Source organism: Tinamus guttatus, unplaced genomic scaffold (assembly GCF_059628265.1).
Source record: "Tinamus guttatus ecotype Peru unplaced genomic scaffold, ASM5962826v1 Tinamus_guttatus_pri_ptg000075l, whole genome shotgun sequence".
NCBI classification, from domain to species: Eukaryota; Metazoa; Chordata; class Aves; order Tinamiformes; family Tinamidae; genus Tinamus; species Tinamus guttatus.
The window spans coordinates 550446-577840 of record NW_028288609.1 but is presented as its reverse complement, the minus strand read 5'-3'; the positions used below and the strand labels follow the sequence as shown (position 1 = coordinate 577840).

The 27395-nt window shown below is 37.7% G+C and overlaps 1 protein-coding gene across 2 annotated transcripts; it reads right to left on the bottom strand.

Annotated features, from left to right (window-relative positions):
* Positions 1 to 548: 548 nt before the first annotated feature.
* Positions 549 to 25408, bottom strand: MARCHF10 (membrane associated ring-CH-type finger 10). 2 transcript variants are annotated; one of them, XM_088519884.1, is made up of 8 exons: positions 25300 to 25408; positions 19070 to 19247; positions 14316 to 15555; positions 12127 to 12293; positions 10601 to 10710; positions 7320 to 7412; positions 3793 to 3826; positions 549 to 1136 (listed from the first exon to the last, which is right to left on the bottom strand). In XM_088519884.1, the coding sequence occupies exons 1-8, from the start codon at positions 25384 to 25386 to the stop codon at positions 1111 to 1113; spliced, it is 1935 nt and encodes a 644-aa protein (XP_088376010.1). In that variant the 5' UTR covers positions 25387 to 25408; the 3' UTR covers positions 549 to 1110. The 2 variants fall into 2 exon arrangements, with proteins under 2 accessions (XP_088376010.1, XP_088376009.1); XM_088519883.1 differs by lacking the exon at positions 549 to 1136 and having other exon boundaries at positions 3542 to 3826.
* Between the last annotated feature and the right edge of the window lie 1987 nt (positions 25409 to 27395).

Sequence of the window (27395 nt, the reverse complement as noted above, 5' to 3'; positions counted from 1 at the left end):
ATGAACGTGGATCATGTTCCCAGTGACAGACAATAACCAGGACAGTCTGAGCAAGCAGCATATGGGATACTAAGTGGCTTGCAGCTGACAAAATTTCTGGCAAAATCTCTCATCATCTCCAGTAAAAAGAATTATATTTTATGAAGTAATATATTTTAAGTTCATTTGGACCTGAGAAGCTATAAAGAATGTTAATAAAACAAGGAGTCAGAAGGTTCATGTACAAATCTGAGCACAACTTAAAATAATTCCTACAGGAAATTTGTACTGATCAATGCAATCTTTTGCTAAAATACAAATGCTTCAGTCTTTTTGCTATATAGTTAAGCCTTTAGTCTCCTTTTTATCTTCTCTTCTAACCAATAGCAATATTTTCTAGTTTCTTAACATGGACTCAATTCAGTTTCTTTTTATGTCAGTGCTATCCTCTAATTCAAATAAAAAACTGAGTAACTGGTTTTCTTCTGCCTTTATTCTTTCCATTTTAAAGCAAAGGAAAGACTCTCTTTGTTCAGGCTCTGCTAAATGTCAAAGAAAGAGAACATTAATAAGTAAATTCAAGAACTTTACTGAAAATTTGTGTCAATCAAGGTGAAGACAATGGTTTGTTGTTGTGTGCATTGAATGTAGAAGTGTTTTGGACTGTTAGGTTATAAGATACGTACGTGGTCACGTCAGTTCATAAGCTCAAACTCTAATCAGGCAAAACCTTAAAACCACAGACTGTCAGTACTATATGTAGCTCAGAACACATAGCAAAAGAACCACAGGCATCTCAGTAGCTTGTGATTTTAAAGATAAAAGAAAAGAAAACACTAAGAACTTACTAGCCAAGTGTTTCCAATTAGGCTAGCCTATTTTAGGACACAATCAATAGAATCACCACATCGATTTTGCTACTGGTTACCTTGACCTATGTTCTTTTAAAGCCGTTACCTGTCAGTGTTTGAAATTTTAAAGAGAGGGGTGGGACTACTGAAAGGACTGTGAGACATATACATGCTTGTTTTAGTTTGGTATAAAGCAAGAGAAAACGTAAGGGATATAAAGCCATGGAAAACGGCATTCAAGATAAAGGCTTCTTGGTGGAATTCCAAGTCTGGAGACGTTTTATCTGTTTCTGTCAGAGTCAGAATCTGCAAATGGAGAAAGAAGAACATTTTAGAATATCTTTATACATTCCCAGGAAAAATAATAACTGAACTTAACAACATAAAAGGATATTGCTTTAAGCTTTGAGCCTTTAGGAGTGATCCTATATCACTAAGTAATTAAAATGATTCTAAGCCTGATTTTATATTCTAAGAAGGGTGTCAGCATAAGCAAGTAATTGCTATTTTTCATTGCTTAGACTCTGAGCACTGGCTCACAACAAAAAGCTATATGCTAGTGCCAAAGCCAATTTTTGCTTTGGAAGAGCAATTTCTCGCTTCTGGAGCAAATACAAAGCCTGCAAGAGCTCACAGAAGGAATCAGATGCAATTAACCAACTAGTTACTAGGTGTCACTGTAGCATCGCTTCATACAAGTGGTAGATTCCTCCTTTGGCAAAAACCCAAGGAAGTGGAACGAAGTCCAGCAAAGAATCTAAACTCCCTGCAGCTGAAAGAGGTTTGCTAAATTAGATGCATTGTAAGCATAAGATCCGAAGTCTTCCTCTAGAATGAAATAACTCACTTGGCCTTTAGTATTGTTCCCGGATGCTAACAGTCTAATACTGTTATGTATTTTACTTTTCCTGTAACTGAAAAGTTGAAATTCTGCAACCATGTTATGATTTCATACCTCACAGTCATGTTCTCAGTAAACTGATCTACAAGACAGCAAGTGACTGTCATTCATTAGTAAAACATGTATTTAAGATCCACCTTCCCATTTTTCTGTTCACCAATCCTGGACAATGACATTTTAATAACATTTAGAAGCTGAAGGAAAAGTGGCTGCCTTAGCCACGAGATGGCAATGCCACGTCCCTGGGGAATAACTTCCCAAGGTTAATAAATGATTTATTTGTCAGAAAAATTTTCCCTACCATTTATACTTTTGAAAGAAACAAAAATTCCTTCCTACTGGCCTTTGAATCTCTATTCTGTAGTTCAATTCAGCAGGCATTTATATCAGAAATGGTGAGTTAATCTCTTATTAGTCCATAATCATTAATTACACAACTTCTCTAAATGTGGTGTTTACTTTGTTTAAATACTCCCTACAAAACCAGGATTGGAACAAAGAAAATTATCTTGGACATGGATGTATATGGTATAAATTGGAGGTCAAAGTCAAGGTTGTAACTAGAAACTTTGCAGGAAGTAGTTCTACACTTACAAGGCAAAAGATAAATGTAATCAGTATTATTCTCAAATATGTAAATTGAGTGATCCCTAATGTACTAGGTGATAGCAATATGCAGTTCAGGTAAGTATTTTAACTGTCAATTGAAATTGTTTTTTTCCTCTTCACTAATTCATTCAAAAAGCAAAGCAAAAACAGATCTGTTCATGGGAGGAATTCCAGGATAGATCTTGCTATGAATTCAAAGGTATTGTAGGTTTGAAGGAGACTTCCAGTCTTTATCATGAGTAATGATCAATTTAGGGAAAAGCTCCAAGAGAGGATGGACTTTGAAAAGGTGGGAAAAAGGGGGGGCACAATTTAGAAAAAGGAGGCTCAGGCTTTTGCTCTTTGTTGAAGAACAAAGACTGCTGAAGACTTGTTTGTTTTTAATGAAAAGTACTAGCACCTCTTTAAAATGACTGTCTGGAACATACAAATAAGATAAGAAAAAAAAAGGGGGATTTCTTTTTCCGCTGCTTAGTAGGAGACTCAATTTCCTTCCCTTTCTATTCTGACATCCTTGTGCACTCAGTGGGGCTGACCACCAAAATCCAAAGACATAATGTGGTTTTAGATCTTGAACCCTGAGACACCCAACCCAAATACAGAAAGCTTCTCAAAGGACTAGTTCTCATTTGCTGTTTGTTCAGACAGTGAACTAGTCTGGAAAACAGCTCTGGGCTCCTCCTCAGTATTTGATGTAGACGCTCTTTGACATCATAGGGCCCAGCTGCCTGAGTAAGCACTCAATTTTCTAACCCACAGAATCTAAGATTGTTTTGCAAGTAAAAGCAAAACATTTTCTTACAGTTTGTGATTACATCTTAAAAAAAAATCCAGCTCTTTGCCCTGTTTTGCATATGTCAATGTCTTGCTGTTAGCATCTTCTCTTAAACCGGATGGCTATGTGGAATTTCCTGATCAGTTCAAAGCAAAGAAAAGGCAGTGACGATGTTAAAACAAAACTAGATAAAAACAAAGGCCTTATTAAACAAGGGCTTTAGCAAGTAAATCACCAACCTTCTTTTTGGATGTTCCAAAAAAGTTCATAAATGCTGGTATAGGCAGCTTAAAATCATATTGAATGAAATAATCAGGAGGAGTTCTAACACACAAAATGTGTAACAAATTGTAGTTCCAATGCAGCAGACTTCTAAAGATTTAGAGAACTAAAGCCCAAGGGATATAACTTGTACACTATTTTTTTTCTTTTAACTTCTCATTGTTTTTGTGGAGAAATTCCATTAAATATCATTTTTGTACGCTTGATACCATGTAAATTTTCCTAATTTCTCTAACTTGAACTTCCTGATTTTTTTTCCTCCCACTTTTTTGATGTTTAATATGAGTCTCTTTTATATCTAAGTCCCTCTTGCCAACACATGAGAGCTTGCATATTTAATGAGAATAATTAAACAAGAATTTTATAAAAGTGAGTTTTTAAACTCCAAAGCTTACTTTCATTTTCCTCTGCTCTAGGCTGTCTCGAGTGCTAGAAGAAATGCAGCGAAAATTAATAAAGCTTTCCCATATTAGCACTGATTACTCATTTAATTTAATGTAGCTAGAAATAGCATAAAGAATTTTTTAAAAAAATTAAAACAGCATAAGTGAGGAAATTACAAGAGTCTTAATAAGATGAAGTAAAGCTTTTCAATAAAGTTTTGGACTTTTAATATCAAAATGACTTCTTGTAAGCAAATAGGACAGGTTTGCTGTTAAATTTTACTCTGTCTATATCTTACTGTATTTTTTAAAGACTTGTTTCATTGAAGCAGTTACTCGTAAGTTCAATTTTAGACTTCACAAGTATAAGACTATGAAAATCTAAGGTTGAGGCTTATTTTTAATGATTTCTGATCTATTTTTCAAGCTTGTTGGTTTTAAAAATGAAATTAGTACATGGGGAAAAAACTGTTATACTTTCAGGGATTAATACGGATTTAATGGTGACTTTATGCTCATTGCCCTCCAACTCCCAGCAGTATTACTGACAAGGAACCGAAGGGTAACGCGTTCTTCTCAGACACCTGCAGGAGACTGGATTTGGTCTCTGTTAATTTCCCAATCCAGTCAGAACGGCGATTTTAAGAGGAAAGAAGCAAAACCATGGCATATTGCTGGACCGATTCCCTGCAGTCATTTCAGCTAAAGGTCTTTCGTCTCTTCATCACGGGATGTCACATGGGCACAGAAAGGATCTGTAGCACCTTTACACTTAGAGTGACATAGGGGGAGGGAGCAGAACTGTTTTCAGAGCTCCAAACCTCCCTAGGCAGCTCGTGTATTCCCGTGCTCACGCGGTTCCCTATCCAAATCATATTAACACAGCCCTGCATGGGAGGGAGGTTAAACGATGCGAGCAGAGGAGCGCTGCTGGTAAATCTGTGAACAAATGGGATCAAACACTTATTAATTGTCCATCACTGATGCAGCCTGTTATACCTCTGTGCCACCTTTGCTGGGTTGCTCATTTCTTTTTACTGATGGTCTATTTACATCAAGTAGGCTGAATCAGCTATCTAAAAGCAGACGTATTTCAGAAATGAATGTACATGATTCTACATCAAAATATTTGAATGGCTAACTAATGAATGATTTTGAAAAGCTTTGCTAAACTACTCCCATGGGCTTGAGTTTTAATTCAGTATTCTTTCTGAAGTGGTGGTTTGAAAGTGTTTTGTTTTTTTCATGTTTTCCTGATGCTCATGGACTTCCTTATGACAGCTCCTGACAAGGCCATCTGCAACCTTTGACTACTATTGACTACTAACTGTGTATTATTAGACACTGAACCTGTCATTTAAACTGCTCAAGATTTTAGCAAAATTATGGTAAATGAAAATGTTCAGCATTCTGTACTGCTTGTCCTTAGTCTGGAGTGAATAGCCCAGATCAGATGGCTTGGAATGATTATCTGAAAGCAGAGGGAGTTAAATTAATCCAGAGCACATTTGACTGTGTAATACTAGGCTGTATTACCAGGATCAGTATTTCTATGCTGCTACTTGCACCGTGCCACCCAGACATGGCCACAGTAACAGATTCTATACCTAGTTCCCTCCCCAGTTGGCATGTCACATCTGCACCCAGATTTTTCAGAAGCTGAAAATTTTGCCTGCTGTTTTGCCAGGGTTTTAGGTCACAAACTTTGGTTCCCTCCTTCTGTAACCTGCATGAAGCATCTTGACTCTGACCCATCAGCTCCACTTCATTTCTGCAATGTAGTTATTAATATCTAACCTAGTCATTCCCTTATAATCCAGAAAGACAAGGACCTCTACAGCAAGGCTCATGGGGCCAGTTTAAGGCATCTTTCTCAAAGTAAAGCAAATTATATCCCAGACTTGCATTTTTTTTCTGCAGACTATAACAAGGACATAGACAGTTGGTTTAGATGTTGGCATCTTACTGGGAAAGTCCGAAATTGCTGAGATTAACCCACCACCATCACTTTCCCCTGACTTTTGGAGGTGGAAAATTCTTCACTAACTTGAGCTAGCTCTGTGGCTCCTTTTGGCTTTTAGAATGGGAAATGTAAAACATTTTAAAATAATTTAATATGATAGATACTCAAAATAAGAGGTAGCTTGTGGAACTGCCAGGTTCTGATGCACCACAGCCAGGTGGTATATGTACTACATCTGCAAATGTTATTTTACTTTTTCGTTTCTCATTTGGACCTATATTTCTCAGGGGAAAGCTGTGAGCTTGGTTGTTTTGTTGTTTTGTTCGGTTTCAAAGTGTTTTGTCTTGTCTTGTTTTTAACAACAGAGCTGTAATTAAGCCAGGAAAACCCACCAATTGTCAGTATTATTTTAGACTGGAGTGGACGAAATGGCAAGATTATAAAGAAACCATAAGAATCCAGTATCCCATAGACTGGCTTTTAATTAAAATTCCTCCCAGCTTCAAAACACTCAGAACTGAAGGCCGCTCTTCCTACGGGTTTAGGATGAGCGACAAAGCAGAGCTCAGACCAGCCACAAGCAGCAAGCCCCAGGGCCCATAGCTGTGACCTTCTTTTTTAGACCAGCTCAACGACATTCATAATGCTCCAGTGAAGCCACGCTCTATGAATTTAAAAGCATCAAAAATGTCATTCCAGGCATTTAGTTTAAGTCTTGGGCCAGGGAATATGATTGCTAGGCACTACCGTACAGATTGAATTAGAAGTATCCATAAAAGTGGATGGGATTTATGCTTGAAAGTCACTTAGCCAAGGGATTTTTTCAGTGGTGCCTATTCTTTATTTCCCCACTTCCATGAAGTTGTACGGGAAGGAGAGAGGAAGAACAGACAGGACAAACGTGGCTCACAGCTGCTGTAAACGTAGCATCATGGTGATTAGGAAGTGGAGCTATCCTAGTGTCACTTCTTGCCAATACTGCTGTAATGGAACGTGCTCAAAGGAAGGCTCAGCCTTGGTGTAGCTGCTGCCACAGCACTGCAGTAGTGCTGGGAAAAGCATGAATGTGACAACTACAACCCATCAATAAATGGCATGTGTTTCTTCTAGAGTGCCATTTTTTTGCAATGCCTCTAGTAGTCACCTTATGCAGTGCTTCCATTGCATCTTCCTACTAGAATTGAGATCTTAAGATTTGATTTATTAGAAAAAATATATATATTCCCATGTACAGTGAGTGCAGTAGACTTTTGTAAAGTTGCTAAAAAACTTGCCAAACAAACAAACAAACAAACAACAACAACAACAAAAATGGCATTGCTTATTTAAGTAACTGGAAGACTAGGAAATTAATGACCTTGTATTAGGAGATCAAGGAGGATCAGGTGTGATTATAGACAACACCTGTAAAGAAGCAGCTCAATAAAGGTTTATTGGCTGACCTTTAAAAAGGAAGGTTCTTGGAGGGTACAGGGTTTGGCAGTGGGGTATGCAGTGACCAGCAGAAGGAAGCAGTGTGCATGGGACATAACTCTAAGGTAACCAAAAGCAGTGTTTTCTTCCTTATTTTTCTTACCCTGTTTCTGGAGGTCAGGTTGTAGTTCTGTCTCATGAGATCCCAAACATGAAAAAGCAGCACAAGATAGAGATCTGTTAGTTCATTCTCTGCCTGTATGTTTAAAAGCAAAACAAATAGTATTTTTCATTCTAGGTGACTTCTAATGACCTTGACAAGTAGACTGAGCTACACAGCTGCTAAAACTTATTAAAGTCTTAGGCTATATTTTAATAGGGATATCCAACCTAGAGGCTGGAATAAACTCTACAGGTTTCTATCTTTGTGTTCACTATCACCTAGTATGTGACATGAGGAGCAGGTACCTCGTGCTAAGCATGGATATGAGGTAAATGCCTTGCAGGCTGGACTACCTGACTGGCAGCTAGCATCCTTCTTAAGGAAAACATGGAAGTTTAGGACCTAGATGTTTAAAATGTAAACATTGAGTCTAACCTCCTGCCTAAAGCAGAGCATAGGATTTGATGCTGTATCAATATGACACCTGACATACAGTATGGTAAGTCACAGTAGGGAGATGTGACATATTCTGGAGAGCATTGCTAAAGATCCACATGCTGATCAGGAAGACAGCAACTGGAAACTACCCCTTTGGCAGGAACAATGGCAAATACCATGCAGCAATTGAAGGGAAAGAGGATAGTGTAATTAGAGCTGTGTTATCCAGAGTAGTTGTATGTATGTGGCTTTGGGGAGGGGGTGGCTGCTTTCTTTTTTCATCTAGATCAGCTATACTGTAGATAATCATCACTAATATGAAAAATTAAGAGTCAATTTTCTGCCTTCCTTGGATGGAAGGTCTCTAAGAAAAATCCTGGCACTGTGGGGAACCAGGTGCAGAGCTATATAGTGTTGTGCTTTTTCTAGAATCGTGAAATGGGGAGGAAATGCTTCCAAAAGTCTCACCTGTGAGAGATGTGGCCAGAGAGCTTGAGCACCTGTAAGCACTGAAGGTTTCATGGTACTTCTAACTGCTATAAATTAAAACACAGCATCCTGGCCACATTCCATTGAGGGCAATTGATTCATTCTCCCCAAATTTCCACTCTCTAGTTCTAATTGAATTTTTTTAAAAGTGAATCTAATCAATCCGCAGGACAAAACACTTATTTTGCCTCGCTCTTGACAAACAAGTGTTTTGTTTGCATTTTTGTCTCTGTAATTAATGTGCCAGCTGCCAATAGTGAAAAGAACTATAGAAATTAATAATTATTTCCTTTGTAAATACCCTGTACAACATTGTTGGCTTGGAAGAGTAGCAACGATTCCAAGCTGGAGATGGCTGTATTCCACTGATGAATTAGAGACGAAAAATGTTGTGCATACATATGTGTGTTTGGATGTGAGGGAGAGGGAGAAAATGGTAGGAAAAGAAGGGAAGAGATTGGCACAAGTGTGTGTCTGCTTTCAGAGTGCATATGCTGGCTGTTAAATGTAAATCCTAGCTTGTGAATACTATTGCAAAGTTACTAATAGGGATCCTGAAAAGCCTTGCTGTGTTCTGAAAAATACTAAGAAAGAAGAGGCTGGAGCAGTCAGAATGGCAGTAGTATTGCCCATTAGTTTGAATTAGTTCTGCTCCTCAATGCTTTCATAAAATACTTGGTTCCAACTCTTCCTCCTCCTTGTAAGTTAGTAGTTCTTCTAGCCGTTGTATGTTTTCCCCCCTAGGATTCTGTATTCCTTCCAGAAATTCCCTTTCTCAAGCCATGATGTTTTTCTCCTTTAGGTTTTCAATGAATGTCTGATAATCCCAGCCTAAGTAAATGGCTTTATGTTCATACACAGTTTACAGCACAGTGGCAGATCAATCATCTAGAAAATAGTTTGCTGGTGAACAAGTCGGTCAAAGCATTCTGGGAAATCATTTACTTTCTTTATGACTAAGTAAGGCCTGAAGGGATGCAGATGGGAAAATATACTCTGTTTACTGCAAATAATTTGAGAAAGACACTTCTACCAGATTGTGCATCTCCTAGTTGATAGGAAAGACTCCGGCACATTGAATTATTTATTTAGATGAGTAGAAATGCTAAAAGAGCACCTAACCATATGCTTTAGATGCTGCTGGCCTCACTAAAAATGCATCACAAATAATACCTTAAAAGTACTGCAGCATGACATGATATAAACCACCTTGAGGAAGCAACACAACCTATAAGCTTAATTACTCTAAATACTGTAGCAGTTACTCATCCTTGCAATTCATCCCATTTTTTTTGAAATGCCTGGGGTTAAACATGAGCCTTGCAGTTTCTCCTTGTGTGGAACGTGTAAGCATGATGTGCTGAATTATCAAACTAGACGCCGATAGAGGCATCTGCTCACACTCTGCAAAGTATTTCAAAGCTTCCAAACCAAACTGCCTGTGTGTGGCTCACACGTGAGTCTTGTTATGAGACTGCTGGTGCTGTAAAAGCTGGGGCAGAAGTGGGGACTGCATCCTACCAGGAATTCAGAGGGAAGCTAAGAAATCTGCAAGACTTCCAGAAATTCTATTGCAATCTGCTAAAAGGCAGTGTCATATGATCATATTTACTATGGCTTGTGTAGTTGGGTCCTGTCTGTGACTTGAATTCTCAAGGGTTGTGGTAATACATAAAGAACAATGAAGCAATAGAATATGTGCTCTAAAAGAATCAAGAATAGTGTTGTGAAGTGTTGTTTTTCCTGTGAAAACTTTCTTTGGTTGCTGGGCATGTTGATCTCTTTCTTCAACTCTACCATCAACCTATAATGAAAACCAGTAGTTCTGACTTTGGTATGATGAGGTTTTTTTTATCAGAAAACAGGATAGGCTATATTAAACCTGGAGTTTCAGTAATTTTTGACCCTTATTCCTTTAAAATGTTTATTTTTAAAAAAAGAAGCCTAATAGAGAAATGTTCAATTCTTGTCTTGCTTAGTTTGCTGAATTTCTCCTCTTACATAACATTGTGAAGGACAAACAATGAAATCCCTGGCTGCTCTCCCTGAATCGGCTGTTTTATCTACATAACAAACAGGAATTTTTCCATTGCCACACTTGATTACAGGTTTTCTCTATGCAAAACCTCTGATACTGGGCAGTTCCATGAAATGCTTTGGGATTATACAATTTAAGTCTAAGATGAATAAAGTCTTTATGCATTTTTTGAAATCTGCATAAGTAAGCATATCTCTTCCTCACAGTTTAGCAGGTTTCAGGGGATGCTGATATTTCACTACATACTGAAAGACTGCAAGGCAGCAATACCAAAATAGGATTACAGGCTCTTATCTGAAGAGAGGCAGTTTCTTACTTCTGAGTAGTGGTGGTTTCTGTAATACTCATTCACGTTAAAATCAATCAGATCAAGTTTTAGGCTCTGCTTACACAGCTCACATGTCTTTACTGCTCTCAGATCAGCACCTGCAATAAGACAAAGAATTAAATGTTTGACTTTAAACTACATTGTGCATGTAGTCTAGCGGGGAGGGAGGAAGGGCAGGGCTACCTTCAATGTTCTGTCATCACTGTTTAACATTGCTTAAACACTTTTTTTTTTTTTTTTTTTTTTTTTACTCATTCTGCCTCTCAAACTACCTCAGAAATTCCCTTTAAACTGGATTGCTTCCCTGTTTTCAAGTAGCACAAGGGGAAGTTTAAATTATTCTGCAAGGACAGGATTTGGGGAAGGTTTGGGAAATGTGAGTCACTTCCCCCAAGTTGGGGGCAAGCCAGGAATTTAAATGAACAAGGCCTGGCTGAGAACCAAGTACACAGGATTTAACTGATACATCATCTGCCTTTTAACCGAAGAAACAAAGCTGGCATGAGCTATTATCTTCCCACGTGCAGGATCAGAATGCTACACAATGAACAGTAGGCTAGTGTGTGTGTATATCGTGTACCTACGTACTGCCTTTCTGGAGGTTAATTCTCTGGTTATTATTTGATGGTGGCTTTTTTCTTTGTATTTTTAAATACTTAAGGGTAGTAAACTTAAAATTATAGAATGCAAATGAGGAATTCCTGAAGCCATAGTGTATTTAAATGCCTAACACTACAGAAGTGTATTTAAAAGTCTAAATATCAAACTGTATAGTGATTGCCTTCAATCACCTGATGATGTGCTCCACACTGAAAATGTGCAGCTTCCTTAGAATTTTAATTTGGAGCAATAGAACAACACTGGTACTCTTCATTCAGAATGGAAATAGAAAGATTAGAAATAGAAAGATGTTATGCAAAAATAAATAAAAGGCCCTGACGAGGGAGAAGGAAAGCAAAGTTCATACAGCAGTAAAATGAACAGGTCTCTTCTGTAGCTGGAAGTAGCTTTCCTGAATACTGAAATTCATTCTGCCTATATTCCTTCTTTGCCCCATGTTCACATATTTCATTTTATGGATTTCTTATCCAAATTTTCTCTTGCCAATAGTCTTGCATGTGTGGTTTATGGCCCCTAAATAAAACTTGCTGTTCACCTGATACTGCTATGAGTTGGTAAAGATTGGCTCATTAAATCTTTCAGCACTGCATATTGGACACCTTATTTTAATCCAAACCATGCACTAGAAAATTAAGATTTTTAGTCATGGTGATATGCTGACTACAAACCAGAAGCCTAATCAAGGGCATTAATTTCTATGGGTATTGCACTATGCTTGTGCTACAGGCAAATACTACAGTACTGATCAGGTGAGGAGTTTAAATTTATTCGAAGACGATTTAAGACTTCACCTGGTCTAACTCCATTAGCATGTTGGATTTCGTTGGGAGGTAACTCTGGCACAGGCATCTCAACAGAACATTTTACATCTTGTGGGTTTTTCTCACACTTACCTGACTTTATTTTGGTTTCGAGCCATTTTTTGAGACACTTCTCATGAACAAACTGCAGGCTTCCCACACAGCCACATGGCTCTAGCAGCGGATTGGTAGGAGAACCTCCAGCAATCTGACATATACGACACCGATCCCCTTCTTCTCCTGAGTCTTCTGCTAGGAGACTATTAAGACATAATAGAAGAAAGCAAAAGCTTCTCTCAGCAAAGTCTAATAGTCAAATAAGGGACAGTATCCTTGTGCTAATGTTCTAAGATTTGGAGAGATTTGCTCAGGACTCTTACTGTAGGATGGTGACCCAACAACATAATACACAACAGTCCAGAATTATTGTTTCTTTAACAATTGTGCAAGGGAAAAACCTTATAGTCTCCAAATCCCCTCTAAGCTTTTGCATAATCAACATCTGACAATATATTGTTGAGAATCATATAGCCATATATTATATAGCAATTGGGGTGTTTGAACTGCCTCTGAAGCATGAGGAATATGCTGCTGCTACATGTTTCCTCCTGAAGCTGTGTTGATATTCGATGCATTTTAAAAATTTGTCCTACGTGGTTTTCTTTCTAGAAACTTTTCTAGATTTCGAGTGGTGCAGGAGAGTTATTTCTGGTTAAGAGTGATATTTTAATCAAGCAGGAAAAAAAAGTAGTATTATATAAGCATATTAAAGGCTTTCTAATTATGGATAATAGATGAAAGCAAGCAAACTACTTAGTGATTGTAATTTAACACTTTTTGCATGAAGTCTAAATTGTTCTTAGTAAGCAGGCTTCCCAACAAAAACATGAGCCTTGATTTTAACTCTAGATTAATTTTGTAAATTATAAAAAAAAATCTGAATATAAAAAAATAATTATTGTTCTTCCTTCTTAATGTGTTTAAGCCCTAGCCCCATAGAGCTTCATCTCGGCCCTTAATTATGGCCTTCTACTAACAGCCCTCCATGCTACTTGTGGCACTTCAGAAAACCAGTTTCTCCACATTATCCCCTCCAATAGATTGGATTTCCCCCCTCCCTGTTCTTTTCCATCCCCTTCTAGCTGTGGTTTGGTTTGTCCAAATGGTTTATGTTGTGAAGGAAGCAAAAGGCTTTTGGCTGGTAGGCTGGAGACTGGTTTGCATGAGTATTTACAGCCTTTTAGTGCAAAGCTGGAAAAACCTGTAGCCGGGTTTCATTCTAAATGTTAGCTCTGTGCATAGCAGGGCACCTGCAGTCTGGCCTTTACATGATTTTTTTTTAAAAAAAAAGATTCAATATGGAAGTTCTGCCTGGCTGATTGCTAAGTTCTCTGGGATAAATGGCAAACTTCAAAATGGAGACAGTTGGTTTATTTCTAAGGAAGCTGACGACAGAAATGTTCTTCCTTGATAACATCTCTGAATCTAATTGTTTAAGCAGTTTCTCGAGACAGAGCGAGCAGCTTGCTGATTACAGCGAGCAGCAGGGAAACCTATTGCTCCCTCATTCTGCCTTTATTTGAAAGTCTCTGCAGTCAAAGAAATTACTCTATTTAGACCACAGAGAAAACAGGACAAGTAAACACTTAAAAATAGCTTTGACAAACAAAGCAGTGCTTCTTAAGACTTGAACTTTTGATTGCAGATGAAATACATGAAGTTGAGCTTAAGGGGTTAGTGCTTGTTAAACAGAACCTATCCCAAAGCAAGCCCTACAGAGGAATGAAGTGAGGAGCTTTATGACCATTTCTCCTTACCATGTATACCAGGCTGAGAGGACACACTTTGGGCTGTGGTGGACTGTCACCTTTTGGAATCTATTCTTGCCTCCAGCTCATTAACAATAAAACCACAAATACCCCTCATGTCACTGCTCAAGAAGCTTTAGCAATATTTGCTCATGTTTGTAGGAATAAAGTGAGCATGTGGCTTGTGATTTCTAGAAAGGGTATGGGAGGTAAATGCCATCTTCTAATTTGGTAGTTCTCAGTGCTGCCAACAGAATGACACCTGTAATCACTTTAATATTGGCATGCCAATATTACTAGAAATCATGGTTGTCATGAATGATAAAGACTGAAATACAACTGGAAGAACTATAACTTTTTTCTTACTGTAAATAAGATTTGAAAGATGAGTTTGTGTTCTAGCTGTTGTGTCTTTATGTTAGTATGTAAGCTTTGTTAGTAAATATGCTTACACATTTATTTAATATTTCTTACCTTTCCTGTAGTTGTTTAAGTTTTTCCTGATCTGCTGGTGGCTTCTTCACTTCCTCTGAGCTCACTGACTGGGAGGCTCTTGTGTTGCTCCTACTGCTATTTAGATTTTGTAATGCATACACTGCCAGCAAAGCAAATGGCAACTGGTCGTACAAAGCAGAAGCTGCCGGGGGATTTGGAGTGAACCTTGCCTGAAACCCAGATGGGCCAGGAGAATCTAGGGATAAAGAACTAAGTGAATTTTGTAAGCTCGCCACGTTCGGTGAGGCACCGCTGGGAGATGAAGTGTTAGAGCTGTCTTCCAGGAAACTGGTGTTTTCGGGTATACAGTGAAGAGACATTGAAAACTCAAAGTTTCCAGGAGGAGAAAGGGAGTCCCTATGGTGTAAAAGACACAAGGGTGTATGCACAGTGAATTTTGAACTACCATCCAAATCTGGTGTTTGTGGAGAAACTGTTGTTGAGCTCCTGTTTGTTGAGGACTCGGGTCTCTGCGCAGACTGAGTTAATGATCCTTGACTGTTAAGTGTGGAATGTGGTAAAGACATGGGAAGCACTGACGAAGTCTTTGGAAGAGATGAATTAGCTGCTCTCCTTTCCAATTCAGAAGGACCTGCAGTATCTGTATAATTCCCATCTGGAGGGTACAGCTTGTCAGTGTCTCTAGATTTTCTCCTTTGTGGTTCAGTAGCTTTGCCTGCTAACTTTTTCTTTTTTAAAAGCCAACGGGAAGGTTTCCCCTGCCTTGATGAAATAGTTTTATTGTTTATGCCTTCTTCCAAGATATGTTCACCTCGTGCTAAGGATATTTCACTAGATCTGTGGCTGTGACTCGGAGCACTAGGAAGGTGGTTAACATTTAGATGAAGACTTTCTTTCTCCAGCCAATTAGCATCTTTAGTTTCTTCCATTTCTTCGTGAGAATCTTTTGTGTTTAAGTGCTGGACGGAACAGGAATTTTTCCCTCTGGACCTAAAAGGAGCTCTTCTATGGCGCAGAAGTGACAAACCACTCAGTCTGTTAGCTGCGGAGGAACCACCAGCTTCCTGGGCAGTAGATGTGGATGGCTGAGCCTGGGTCTGAGCAAGTACGCTTCCTATTTTGTTTTTTCTCTCAAGCCCCCTGTGATCCAAACTGAGCGTAGAGGACTGTGTTGAACTCTTTCTTCCTGGAGATTTCTCCCAGTTCTGCAGTGCAGTCTCACTTGATGGCCCTGCATGGTCCTGTGGCACTCCAAGATCTGTGTTCAAAATAAAAGCACCTATCAAAACACTCTTACTTCTGTATCCACTGTTTAATGCAGGTTTGGAGCAACTTAAAAATATTCTCATACTAATGCTATGGCACAGTCAGCTATAGGTATGTCTAGTTCTAGTATGTTTCTTGTCAACAAAATGAATTTATTCATGAACTCTTCTAGAATGCAGACACAGTCAATATTGCTTGTCTGGTAGGACATGTAGGAGCATGTGAAGAAAGCTAGTAAATACTACCAAGTGATGCACTGGCACCTAGGAAGGCCAATTAATATTTACCTTCTCCCTGGAATGTGTTCTGACCCACCCAGTCCTTGCTTTATTGAATGTGCAGGTTCAGAAGAAACTACCACTACGGGAGCAATAAAAATGCATTGCCCACTTGGGTTAAGGGCTTGTCTCCTAATGCAAGAGATGGGATTTTATCACGGTTGCTTATTATGTAGTGATGTAAACTTTTAGTGAGCACTTTAATCTGTCCCAGTTTGAATGTGAAGCAGAGTTGATTTTTATAAGTACTCTGGGGGCGGCCTGCTCTTTGTTATAAGCCTCAAGGGCACCTTGCAAAAGAACTGTGTTAACATTTACACTCAAAACCATATGTTATGATAACAAACAAACAAACAAAAAGTTTTAGAGTTTCTAATTATTATCTTACAAAGCATGTTGAGTAAATCAACAGGAAATTTGACAAGCCTTGTGAGATGACAGGGAGTCGAGTTTCCTTGTGTAGTGAAGGAATGTTGGTTGGCTGGCCATAAATCTAAGAATTGTGTCCATTCTTCAGCTCATGCAAAGCCTGAGGAGGTGCCGAGAGAAGGTACTCATAGTTCAAAACAGATAAAAAGGGTAGGGAAAGAGTCATCAGTTGACCCTTACCAAATAAAAGGCTTTAAAAAGGCCATTAACACTTATGAATGGAAGTGCTCATATACAAATTAAGACAGGCCCTAAGGCCCTAAATTCTCAACAACATTAACTTTGCTGGATGTAATTTAGCTTCTGAAAGGTGAACCAGCTCACAATAAATCTTTCCCCATACCAGCTTGACTGATTTGTTAGCTGATGCTTGTGTAAGGATATTAGGACAGAATCAAAGCTCTAGCTGCAAGCTGAGCTAATGTGTAAGGAAGACAGTGGCAAAACCTATCTATGTATGCTTTGTGGAGCACCACTGAGGTACCAGGCCAATAATCACCAAGTGACAGGCAGTCTTCTGGTATCTCTTGGCAGGACTGCATCATGCTGCAAAATCTTTAAACTTTTTTCTCCTTCTACTTCAAAACAATGTATTTGTCTTCTAGATAGCAATCTGAGAGTTCCTGAAGACAATGAAAGTGCTAACTCCAAGATGATAACATCAGAGCAAGAAAAATGTCTAGTGCTGTATTATTTTTCCACAGTTGACTCTTTGCCCACGGGCCTAGCAGAGAGAGCTGTCCTAGCCTCAAACAAATTCTAAATGGAAAATATAATCAGTAGTCAGGACCTTTGTGTGGGAGATAAGATAGTGGATTCAGTCTTTTAGCTCTGCTAAAATTCACCCTATACAAATCCCTTGCTGTGCCTTAGCTTCTCACTGAAATGGAAATAATCGACCCCACAGGAATGCTGTAAAGATAAACCCATTTAAATGGTGGAGTGTAGCTGGAAACAAATCGGGGGTAGGGGAGCAGGTAAGTAGCTGAAATAATCAGGGAAGTGTGCCTGTGTGCATGTTAAGAATAAAGAAAGCATGAAGATAAAAGATACCAGGGATGGCACGGGGAAGTGAGGGACCATATCCCTAGTCTGAGGCAGTATGAAGAGCACAGACAGAAAGGCCACTTGGGACAGGAAGGTTTTAGAATAAACTTTGCTTTGAATCAAATGTTGTTGATAAAGGAAAGTTAGGGGTTTTCTCCCTACAGATAAAACAAGCTACACTCATAAAAATGACTTGTGAAGCCACAGTCATCTTTGACTTTTGTTTTATTTATAAGCAGTGAGTGCTTTCTCTTTCTTGCTCTCCTTTCCTCTATCTCCTCATCCATGGCTGGGAAGGAAGGGGAAAAAAGACTGATTCTAAGCTGCAAATGACTGTCTGACTAAATCAAGGCAGCCCTTTACTCTGGAGACTCCTTGTTGATTTAAGTGAAGCTTTGAATGGAAATAAGATTTTGTCCTTACGCAGTTACAAGATCAGGGCATTTGTTAATTTTGACTCTACTTTCTCCCCAAATACCTGAGGCCTATTTTCTGTTCTAAATTAAACTAGAGACATGAAATAATGCTGATGTAAGTGGAATTACCTCAGACCTCTATGAATGCAAAGTGGGTGGATTTATCCTTGACTTTAAAATACTTATTTCTGATGAACAATGTTCTTTGAATTAGTGGAGTGCAAAGATGCAATAAATGAAAACTAGCAAAGGACCTATTCTACTTCCTGTCTAAAAAAGTTAGCACTGTCTTGTATATTCAAGGGCATTTTTGATTGCATAGAGATCCCTGAGTGTGATTATTCCCATCAAGAACAATATCAAAATAGCTTTCTGTTTATGTAAGCTATTTCTACAATGATATGAAACTGCAAAGACAGTCATTCCTGCAAATCTGTTTTTCTTATGGTCCTGCTCTTTGTCTTTAGAGATGTAGTTGCATTCCCATAATCCCCCTGAAGAAGAGAAACTATCCATCTGCTATGATATTTAGTGAAGAATCTTTGTTGCATAAATATTTTGAGCTTTGTGCTTAAAAAGGGAATAACACTTTAAAAAGCAACTTGCTGGCATACATACCAACTGACTTCACTGCAACAATAAACTGATTAGCTAATCCTGGCAAACTTTGTATTCTGAGAATTTACTTATGCATTGTTAGGCTGGAACTTGCTTAACGGCTGCTATTTAAATTAGAGGGCTTAATTTAGTTTTACTTTTTATCATAGTTAAACTAGAAACTAAACAACTTTTGTTTTTTGTATTTTAAATCCAAATAATTCATTTTAAATTGCTTTGTTATTTCAACCCATTAAGTTCCATATAATATGGACTTGATCCTGTTCTTATTAAGGCCTGGTGCACATGACTGCAAAACTCTGCACTCTGTGGGGATAAGGCAGTTAGGATGTGTGCTTTACCTCTGGCCTTCGAGGCCATGTTTCACAACTAGCTAAAGGACATGTCTGCATATTCTGCCATTTGTTGTTCTAAAGCATCTGCTGTTCTGACCAATGGCTCCAAATCATTCATGTGATTCAGTAAGGCAAAATTTGGATGGGAATTACACCCTTGAATAATAAACTTTCCTCTCTTTGACAGTTTAAAAATGACCTAAAAATACAGGCATAACTTTTACTTTGGGACTACTGTGTTATTAAAAGAGGCTGTTTATATGAAGAAAATAAAACAGATGTGCTCACTGCAGTACTATAATAATAATGAAACTGCAAGGTATCTAGCCAGCCTGCTATTTCTAGAATCAGGCAAGACTCAAATTCATGTATCCAGTACTCACCTGCGGTGACTTTATTTGGGTCAAGTACATCTTTCTCTACTTTTTTAAAGCTTATGTTGGGTTTCAGCTTCTGCTTGACTGATATCTTGTCTAAAATAGGAAACTTAAAGCCTCGTTTATTCCCAGAAGATTTGATGGCAGATTTCTGTTCACTTCCAGAACATTCATTTGCAGAGGTCTAGAAAAGTAAAAGAGGGGCCTGAGCATCATCTACTCGGTGTGGGGGGAGGGAATGCAGTACAAATTAAGCAGTAAATCTTTTAAATGGAAGGAACAAAGAGATGCACCTTCCATAAATAGAAAGTCCCTTTCTTCTCTTTTCACACTGATCTCCCTTCCAACTGTATAACATGTACTGAAGTCAGATATTTCCAGATAACATAGTATATTTTTTTGTATTGGTTTGGGTTTTTTGCGGGAAGAGGGGGAAGATTCAATTTTATATGAAGCTCTTTTTCAGAGGATGGGAATCTTTACTAGACAAATTGGGGTCTTTGTTAAAAATCTTTATCTCAGATACTTGCCAGAGTATTATCACCATTGCAAGAATAAAGCTGTAAGCTGTGTTTAATCATAGTAAGACTGACTCTGTGCTCTTAAAAAGTAAAACTGTAGCATGAACAGATATACGAGTGAATACTTCCTGCTAATTTTATTAGATTGGGTAACTTGCAAGTCTGATTTGAACTCATGACCTTTTGCATGTTAATGCCATCAGAGGAACTACAATGTAAGTCATTCAAACCAAGTCATGGTTGTTCAATTACAAAACACTTTATATGCTCCTGTTCCACAAAACAACTCTGCCTTCTGTCTTTCAGGGAACAGGCACGACCTTTGTCATTATGATGTTAGTGTTTTTCAGTTATACGTATCCCTTTCTCACTAGCACTCAGAAATGAATACCAGTCTTAAACTCCTTGTAATGAGATAAAACATAGTGACTTTTTATGTTAAGGGATGTTCAAATAAGAATACAAATGCCGAGTGCTCAAGAATGGAAAGCTAGTTTTCAGGTTAACATGTCTCAACAATGCTTACATGGTTTAGAATAAGAATCCAACAAGCTGTGAGATAAAATAATTTCCTTAGAGGAGCTTAAAAAAAAAGCTATGTTAATCAAAAATGAAACAAATTTGTAATACATTTGCAGGCACAATGAACTTTCTATCCCAACTACAGACTAACAAGTTCACACACTCTGGCTGAAAGCAGCACCTCATATTGAAGCAAGAGCTTACTGGTGGAGTTCTGTAAATACTTACCAGTTCCTGTTTGATTACACTTCCCTGCTTGATAAACATGATATTTATTTGCATTGCTCTAAAGCAATACCTAAGAGAAATCCCGTGTCAGAAGTTTGTATATGGGTAGTAAGCAAATGTTCTCCAAGACAAGTATACTTAACCTATACTAAACCCTTTCTCTCTCACAAATTGAGAAAGCCTACACATGGCACTGGTAAGTGGTTAAGTCTACATTCACTGAGTTGAAAAAAATAAAGACAAGACACTTCTATTACATTATCTGTGTGTGGGAAGAGGAACATTAGGATGACTCAGACACAGACTATGTTGACACCCTCGATTCTAAGGGCAGTAAAGGACTCCTTTCTCATCTTCTTTCAGAGATCTTTAGTACAGTTGGAACAGAACCTGTAAAAGGAGGATTTGGGCTTTTGTTTACATATTCATAGAGAGATAGAGTCAAAGAGCTGTAACGTGTACCAACATATACATTACTCACAATCTGGCAAATTCTGTATAAACATAATCTTCCTCTTGCATAGTATAAAGAAGAGATTGCTGAACCTTCTCTAGAAAAAAGGGAAAACTTCTGTGGAGCAGGGGCAAATGTCTAATGATATAGCTGAAATCCTAGAGTATTAGCTGAGATATTAAATTTAATAAATGCAGAGAAACATCTTGGGAAATGCTGAGCCACAGTCAAAATGGTGATAAATGTTAGACAGTCACTGGAAGATAATATTGTTAAATCTCTGAAGTACCCTCTCCTAAGATCTACCTGCTCTGATTCTGCCAAGTACCCTCCTGAATCTGTTTTCTACAGTATGTTGCATATTTTAATGAAGATTATTCCATTAAGCTGTATCACAATTGTACATTCAAAGTGTTGTGTTATTTGTTGGTATTACATCAACATTTCAACCATAAGCAGAAAATATTTTGTCATCCAAATTAGCAAAGTGTTTCTAGTTTGCATTCAGAAAATGTTGATATGACACATCTTGCAAACTTTGCATTAAAAGTTTAAAGTGAAAAAATACTACAGTAGAAAGGAATAACAAGACAGATTGTTATAAAAGCAGAATCTAGGGGATTCAACTTAAATACTATTTTAATTTTATAGAATTTATATCTTGCTATATTAGTGACAGTTGACCAACTTAGTGACAGTTGGTGAGTCCAGTTTTCTTAATACTCAGATAAATTACTATTTTCATTTCATTCTGGGAATACTTCTTTGTGTAAAGGGCTTTAGTATGCCCTACCACAGCTTCACTCTTCTAGTTAAATATCCTTGAATCATCCAGATGCTCCCTGTTGCTCGTTACTCTGTTATGGGGCTGCAGGTCTCCAAAGTGTTGATGCTATTGCAAAGCCTCTGATGATAGAGCTATATGTTAGAATGGTCGCTGAAGTGTGGTGTAATTTACTTTAGCATATGGTGCAAATAAGGAGCAGCGTAGGAACAACAACAAAAAAAGCTACATATGCTCATTTGTTAGCTTGGGTTGTAAACCTCAGACAAGACAGAGAATTGTTCTACATCCACAGATTAGAAAGCAAGAAAAGACACATTATTCATTTTAAGATGATTAAGATTCTTCTCAAAGGCGTAATTTCCTTTCTTTTCACCCAGATATTCTTAATGTTTATTTAAGCTGAGATCATAGTGTGCATAATTGTCTAATCTCACAGTCCATTTTAACCCACTTAGTTCCACTGTTTTAATTCCATTTGGTTTTCAATCAGGGATAAAAATTAAGTGCAGTATTTCAAAACACAGAACTGAGATATCAAGATGAATCTTTGTGTTAGGAAGAGTTTTATTTTGGTTTCAATTCCCTATTTAGGTAGGGGTCTTAAACTGTTGGGAACAGAGCTGTACAAAAACTAGAGGGAGCTGTTGTTCACAATTCTTTCAGTCTGTTATTGCTTCATCTAAGATAAATTAGAAAGCTATTTCTTTTTCCTCACAGGAAAAATGTAGTGCCCAGAAAGCCCAAGAAGATCATAGTGGGGGAAGGATGGAGAATTAATGCAGGGGTATGGACTACCTGGTCTACTGGAAACATATGTATTAGCCATATCATGGAGAAATCCAGGGAAGTAAATCTTGAGGACAGCTGAAAGACTGAATCAATGCATCTTTCAGTTTGAATGTATAAATGAATAAATTCACTCAGCAATGTACAAAATGGCTTCACTTTTGAAAGAGCAGAATAAATATTGTGACAAACACTGGAAATGAAATGGTAAAGCTTTGCTTAGTAATGAACAGATAAACCTGTAGATAGTCTGTTCATTTCCAGGCTACTGAATTAACTCAATAACTAGAAGAAAGCGCAATAAATAAACAGATTTTTCTCTTAAGGAAATAAGTGTTAAATAATGCAAAACAACCCAAATCCTCACCAAACTGTCTCAGTGTCAGATAAACAGCAATATCTGTAGGGTAAAATTTCTTTCATTGAAAAGCTGCATGAATGTAAATTAATTATTATAATGCAAGAAATATGCAGAAGCCAAGTATATATGTTGGCACAAAAATCCTCTGGTATATTGAAATGAAATGCCTGTGTATTTGAGGGCTTCTCTGGTGAGACTCTTGTGAAATTTGCCAACCACCACATCAGTTTGGACTCTTCTTCATTTTTTAGATGATAGTCTGTCCTAAATTCACTTTGTAATTGTTTGTCAATAAAAGAATCCCTGCCTCAGGGACAGATGCCTTTTAAAAAAAAAGTTTTTCTAAAAGTACATAGATGCCTTTTAAAAAAAAGTTTTTTATCAAATGCAGTTTAGTTCAAATGAATATTTATACTTTTGGAGCAACTCAATAGTTTTCATTTATTGTGGAGTAGTCTGGAAGAGCACAAAGTGTAACTCCTTTTAGATGAGAGTTAAGTGGAAGATGCATTCCATGTGAGTAGATAAGCAGTAAGTAAAAACTCTAAAAATGCATTTGGTGTGGATGTCAAATCCTTGCCATCAGCTCTTTTACTCTGTAAATCCACTCTCACTGAGCTGCATTACTGCCTGATGAAGGTATAAGCCACAGTTACCCAGAGACTAGTCTAAGAAGATGCAATGAATGTCCAGCTGGTTACTGCCCACTATAGACCTTTGACTGATTGTGACCAACACTAATACCTATATATATTTTAATCTTGGTTGTCTCTATGTACCCTTATTGCTATAGAAGGTCTGGGGGAGTGGAGGGAGGTAAAACCAAAACAAATTATGTAGTACATAATTCTTTCACTGAAAATATGATGAAAGAAAACACAGGGCAGAAATAGTTTTTGTTTATTATTTTGTTCACCTAATATACTGCTGTCATCAGTGTAATAACCAAAACAGAAGTGAGGGGGTATGTGATCAGGGCGTTCAAGCTGCTATCAGAAATATACACCAAAACCCTAACACAACTATTACAAAAGCACTGCCACTTGCAAGAGAAAGTGCATGGGATAGGCGAGCACACCCAGCCTAGGTATTCACCATGTGCGTGTTTGAACGTTTGGCAAGTTCAAGGCAGATTGCTTTGCTTTGTAGCATAGGGAAGCCTGGATGAAGCCAAGTCAAAGTCATATTGTCTGCATTTGCCAACAATGTGCACATTAGGGAATGACTCTGACCTAAATGTAATGACCTGATTTGAAAACACTCAACCATGTAAGGGAAATGGTTTCACAGTGGTAGAAGGCACAGAATTTTTCCACATTGTCTGCTACAGTTCATACCCTTAAGCCCTTTCCTAGAACTCCCTCCACACTTCCTCCTGAAACGCAGGAAGGCAGAGAGGCAATATGCCATCTTTTTACAAAATGGTTTAGGAGTTAAATTGCTGCTCAGTATGTAGGAGAACTGAATTTATTTCCCCTCCGTATGAATGCTTTAGTTGCTAACTTCTTGCCTCTAGTGGGGATGTTTATAAGCTTATCCTTGTATCATTTAGTTAGTGGTTGACTTTAATGAAACACTTCAAATTTGATCTACCATCTTCAAGAAATGCTAACTCTTGCAACCTTTACTTACTTGTAAAATGCCTTCTGACAGAAATTGAGTGCTCAGTCCCAGCGTGCTGTTTTTAACAAAAGCCCAGACACTGCTTGCTTTCCCCTCCCCTTTAGGCATTTAAATTATTGACAGTTAGACAGCAGCTGCAAACAGATACTTTTTGTTTCAGTACAGCATAGCAATATTATATTCCAGCATTCTTTCTGGATGTTTCCTTTATTGCTTTAGCTTTCCATTTTAGTTAGTCTAAAAAACGATTAAAATGTGACAAGCTGACGAACTATCTATATAAGTGACTTTGCAGCATTCTAAATTTATTTTCAGTGATTCCATAGGAAACTGCCCTGATCTGCAAATCAACAGATGATTTAACTGCCATCTTTACAAATTTCATCTTGGCTCCACAATTCATAATGTGATCTCTCTGCCTCTTACATAATTACTAGTAATAAAGACTAGCATTCAGAATTTAGCTGAGAATTATTTTGATGATGCATGAAGCAGAAGAGGCTCCAGATGCTCTCTTGAATAGCTGTCATTGCTTAGTAAGCAATTAGGAGTAGTCACAGTCTTGCTGTATTTAAACAGCAAGTGGGCTACTGGGGCCTAGTCCTTAGAAAAGCTCCTAAATGATACTGAAATGTAAGGCTAGGAGCAGAAAATATACTTGTGATAATGCAGTAAGCAAATATGATGTAGAAATACTGCTTTAATATATGTATTATAGTATCAGCACATAATTAATGCCAATGTAAAATAAGGTCAGTTCTGAGCAGAACAAAGATGCTAACAAAAATATTGATGTATGACTTTTACTAATGCTGTAAAATAATAAAGCATTTTATGATTTAGAAATAGCTGTTTTAGAAGAACTACTCTCAGCCTGTTGGCATAGCCAAATGAAAGCAACTTTCAATGTGGGCCTGACCATCCCTTGGTTTTATGTACTGCTTTCTGGCATACCTCATGCTGTGAATCCTTTTTGTTTGCCATTTCTGTTACATATTGAGCCCTGTTGATGAACTTCTGCCTTTCTTGTGCTTCATCCATCACACCAGTCAATCAAAGCCTGTACAAAAAGCAAATATGTTATTTTTTTTCTTATTATCTCTAAATAGAATCAATTTTAACTCTGCCTTACCATTGGTGGCAAATTAAAGCTTTGTCTTGTTAATTACAAACTCTATAGTTTCAAAATTAAGTTTTAACTTAAATGAACTTGGTCTATTCACTAGCAGGGAAGCAGTGACATTGAGATCTAAGAGTAAATTAGGTTCACAGACAGGAAATAGGGAATTTGATCACAGGAAACTTCAGTAGCACAGGAGGTTGTCAGAATCCAAAATATACTATGGACAGAATTAGTTGTCTTTTCTGAGCAATCTCTAGATCCCAATGTTTTGTTGAATCTGTACTGAAGTAATAAAAAGCAACATCCTAGGATTAGCGCGTTAGCAGATGTTCACTTCTTTATAGAAAGTCAGTCCTAGCGTCTTGTAAAGGTTGTCTGAAGATATAACTCCAAGATCTGACCTATAACTAAAGGTATCAGCAATCAGTTGCTGCTTCTGCTTGTGCTCTTATAGTAATGTATTACATTTCAGTGTAGAAAATGTTATTACGGATTTTCTCTGTGGAAGTTAGACTTCATTTAGAAAACGGGACAAAACATATGGCATGTTACTAATTATAATCCTGTTATAATATTGTTTTGAATTATAAATACCTGTGGATACTTTTTTATTACTTTACCTGCCTTGCTTATATAAGCAAAGAAACACTGAGGTCTCCAGCCTCACCACTAAATGCTCCCAACGAGCATTTTAGAAGGGCTGCAGAGACTGTCTGAGGATGGACAGAGCTGCCTTTTTGGGAAGTCTGCGTGGGTTACAGAGTTCCAGCTTTATGGGTTAACCCCACTTTTTCATCTTCACTCATTTGCAGTCTTTCTTCTTAGAATGATAAAAAAAAGTCTTGGTATTCAACATCACAGACTGTTTTAATGGATATAAACACTGTTTTAACAAGATATATTGTTGTTCCAACACAATGATTTGTTGTTTGGTTTAATCCTTGTCATATAAGGAATATGTATATTTATGCCAACTATTACTGAAGGCTAAATCTTGTCTTAACATGTCTGAGAATGGCATTACAAGGTAAGTACAATAACTGGATGACTCAATACATGCAAAACAAAACCCTGTTCTTGCCCATAGGGAAGGGTGGGGAAGCGGAGGGCAGGTACCTACAAGACATTTTCATCATGGTTGGTTGATGCATGCAGAAAAATTGCTTAGCAACTTTGTGGCTTCATATCGTGATTTCATCTGCACAAAATGACTAGATCGGCTAATATGTCTGATTTCATTTGGGGATTTTTAACAGTGCTAATACAAAAGCATTCTTTTTCTAATTAAAAATATCTAGTCACCACAATGTCAGTCTATTTTGCCCTTTATTTGGAGCTGCATTTTAAAGAAATAGTTCACCTCCATATGCTTAGAGGCTGTCTGCATACCTGTTCACTTTTTACAGTGATACAGTAGCCTTATCTACCCCTTCAAAGTTATGCCCAGTGCTAAAGGGGTGGGCAGCTACTCTATACTTTACACTGGCACCTCAAGAACCCACCTGAAGTTGGAGCTCTGCTGTGCCAGCTGATATACAGAATGAAAAATAATCTAAGCAAGAGAAACAAAGAACAGAAAGAGACTGAAAAAAAGGTATAGTGACTTGCTGAAGGTTACCAGCAAATTGCTGAGAGTCATGAGGAAAGAGTCTTATCCCCAGATTTGTTATGCACTGTACTGTGGTACCTTGTGAACATATCCAGAAACTTAATTATTTATATTTAACTAAATTTGAAACAAAAGAGATGTAATATGGAGAAAGCCATACCAGGGTGATCAAAGGAGCAGTATGCAAATTTATGGAGAAAATATACTGACTGGTCTGTAAAAATAGATGTGTTTCAGGCACCAAAGGAGATTATGTGAATTATATTCAGGGAGAATTAGGAAGACAAATCAGAAGTACTATGAGAAAAAACTCATAGA

Bases quoted from the DNA above. Each gene is read 5' to 3' on its own strand.
- MARCHF10 (XM_088519883.1), bottom strand. From the start codon at position 25,386: ATGGATGAAGCACAAGAAAGGCAGAAGTTCATCAACAGGGCTCAATAT. The intron at 19,248-25,299 runs GTATGCCAGAAA...TTACTTTTCTAG, and splicing joins AAAAGGATTCACAGCATGAG to ACCTCTGCAAATGAATGTTC. The intron at 10,711-12,126 runs GTAAGTGTGAGA...GTCTTATTGCAG, and splicing joins CGAAACCAAAATAAAGTCAG to GTGCTGATCTGAGAGCAGTA.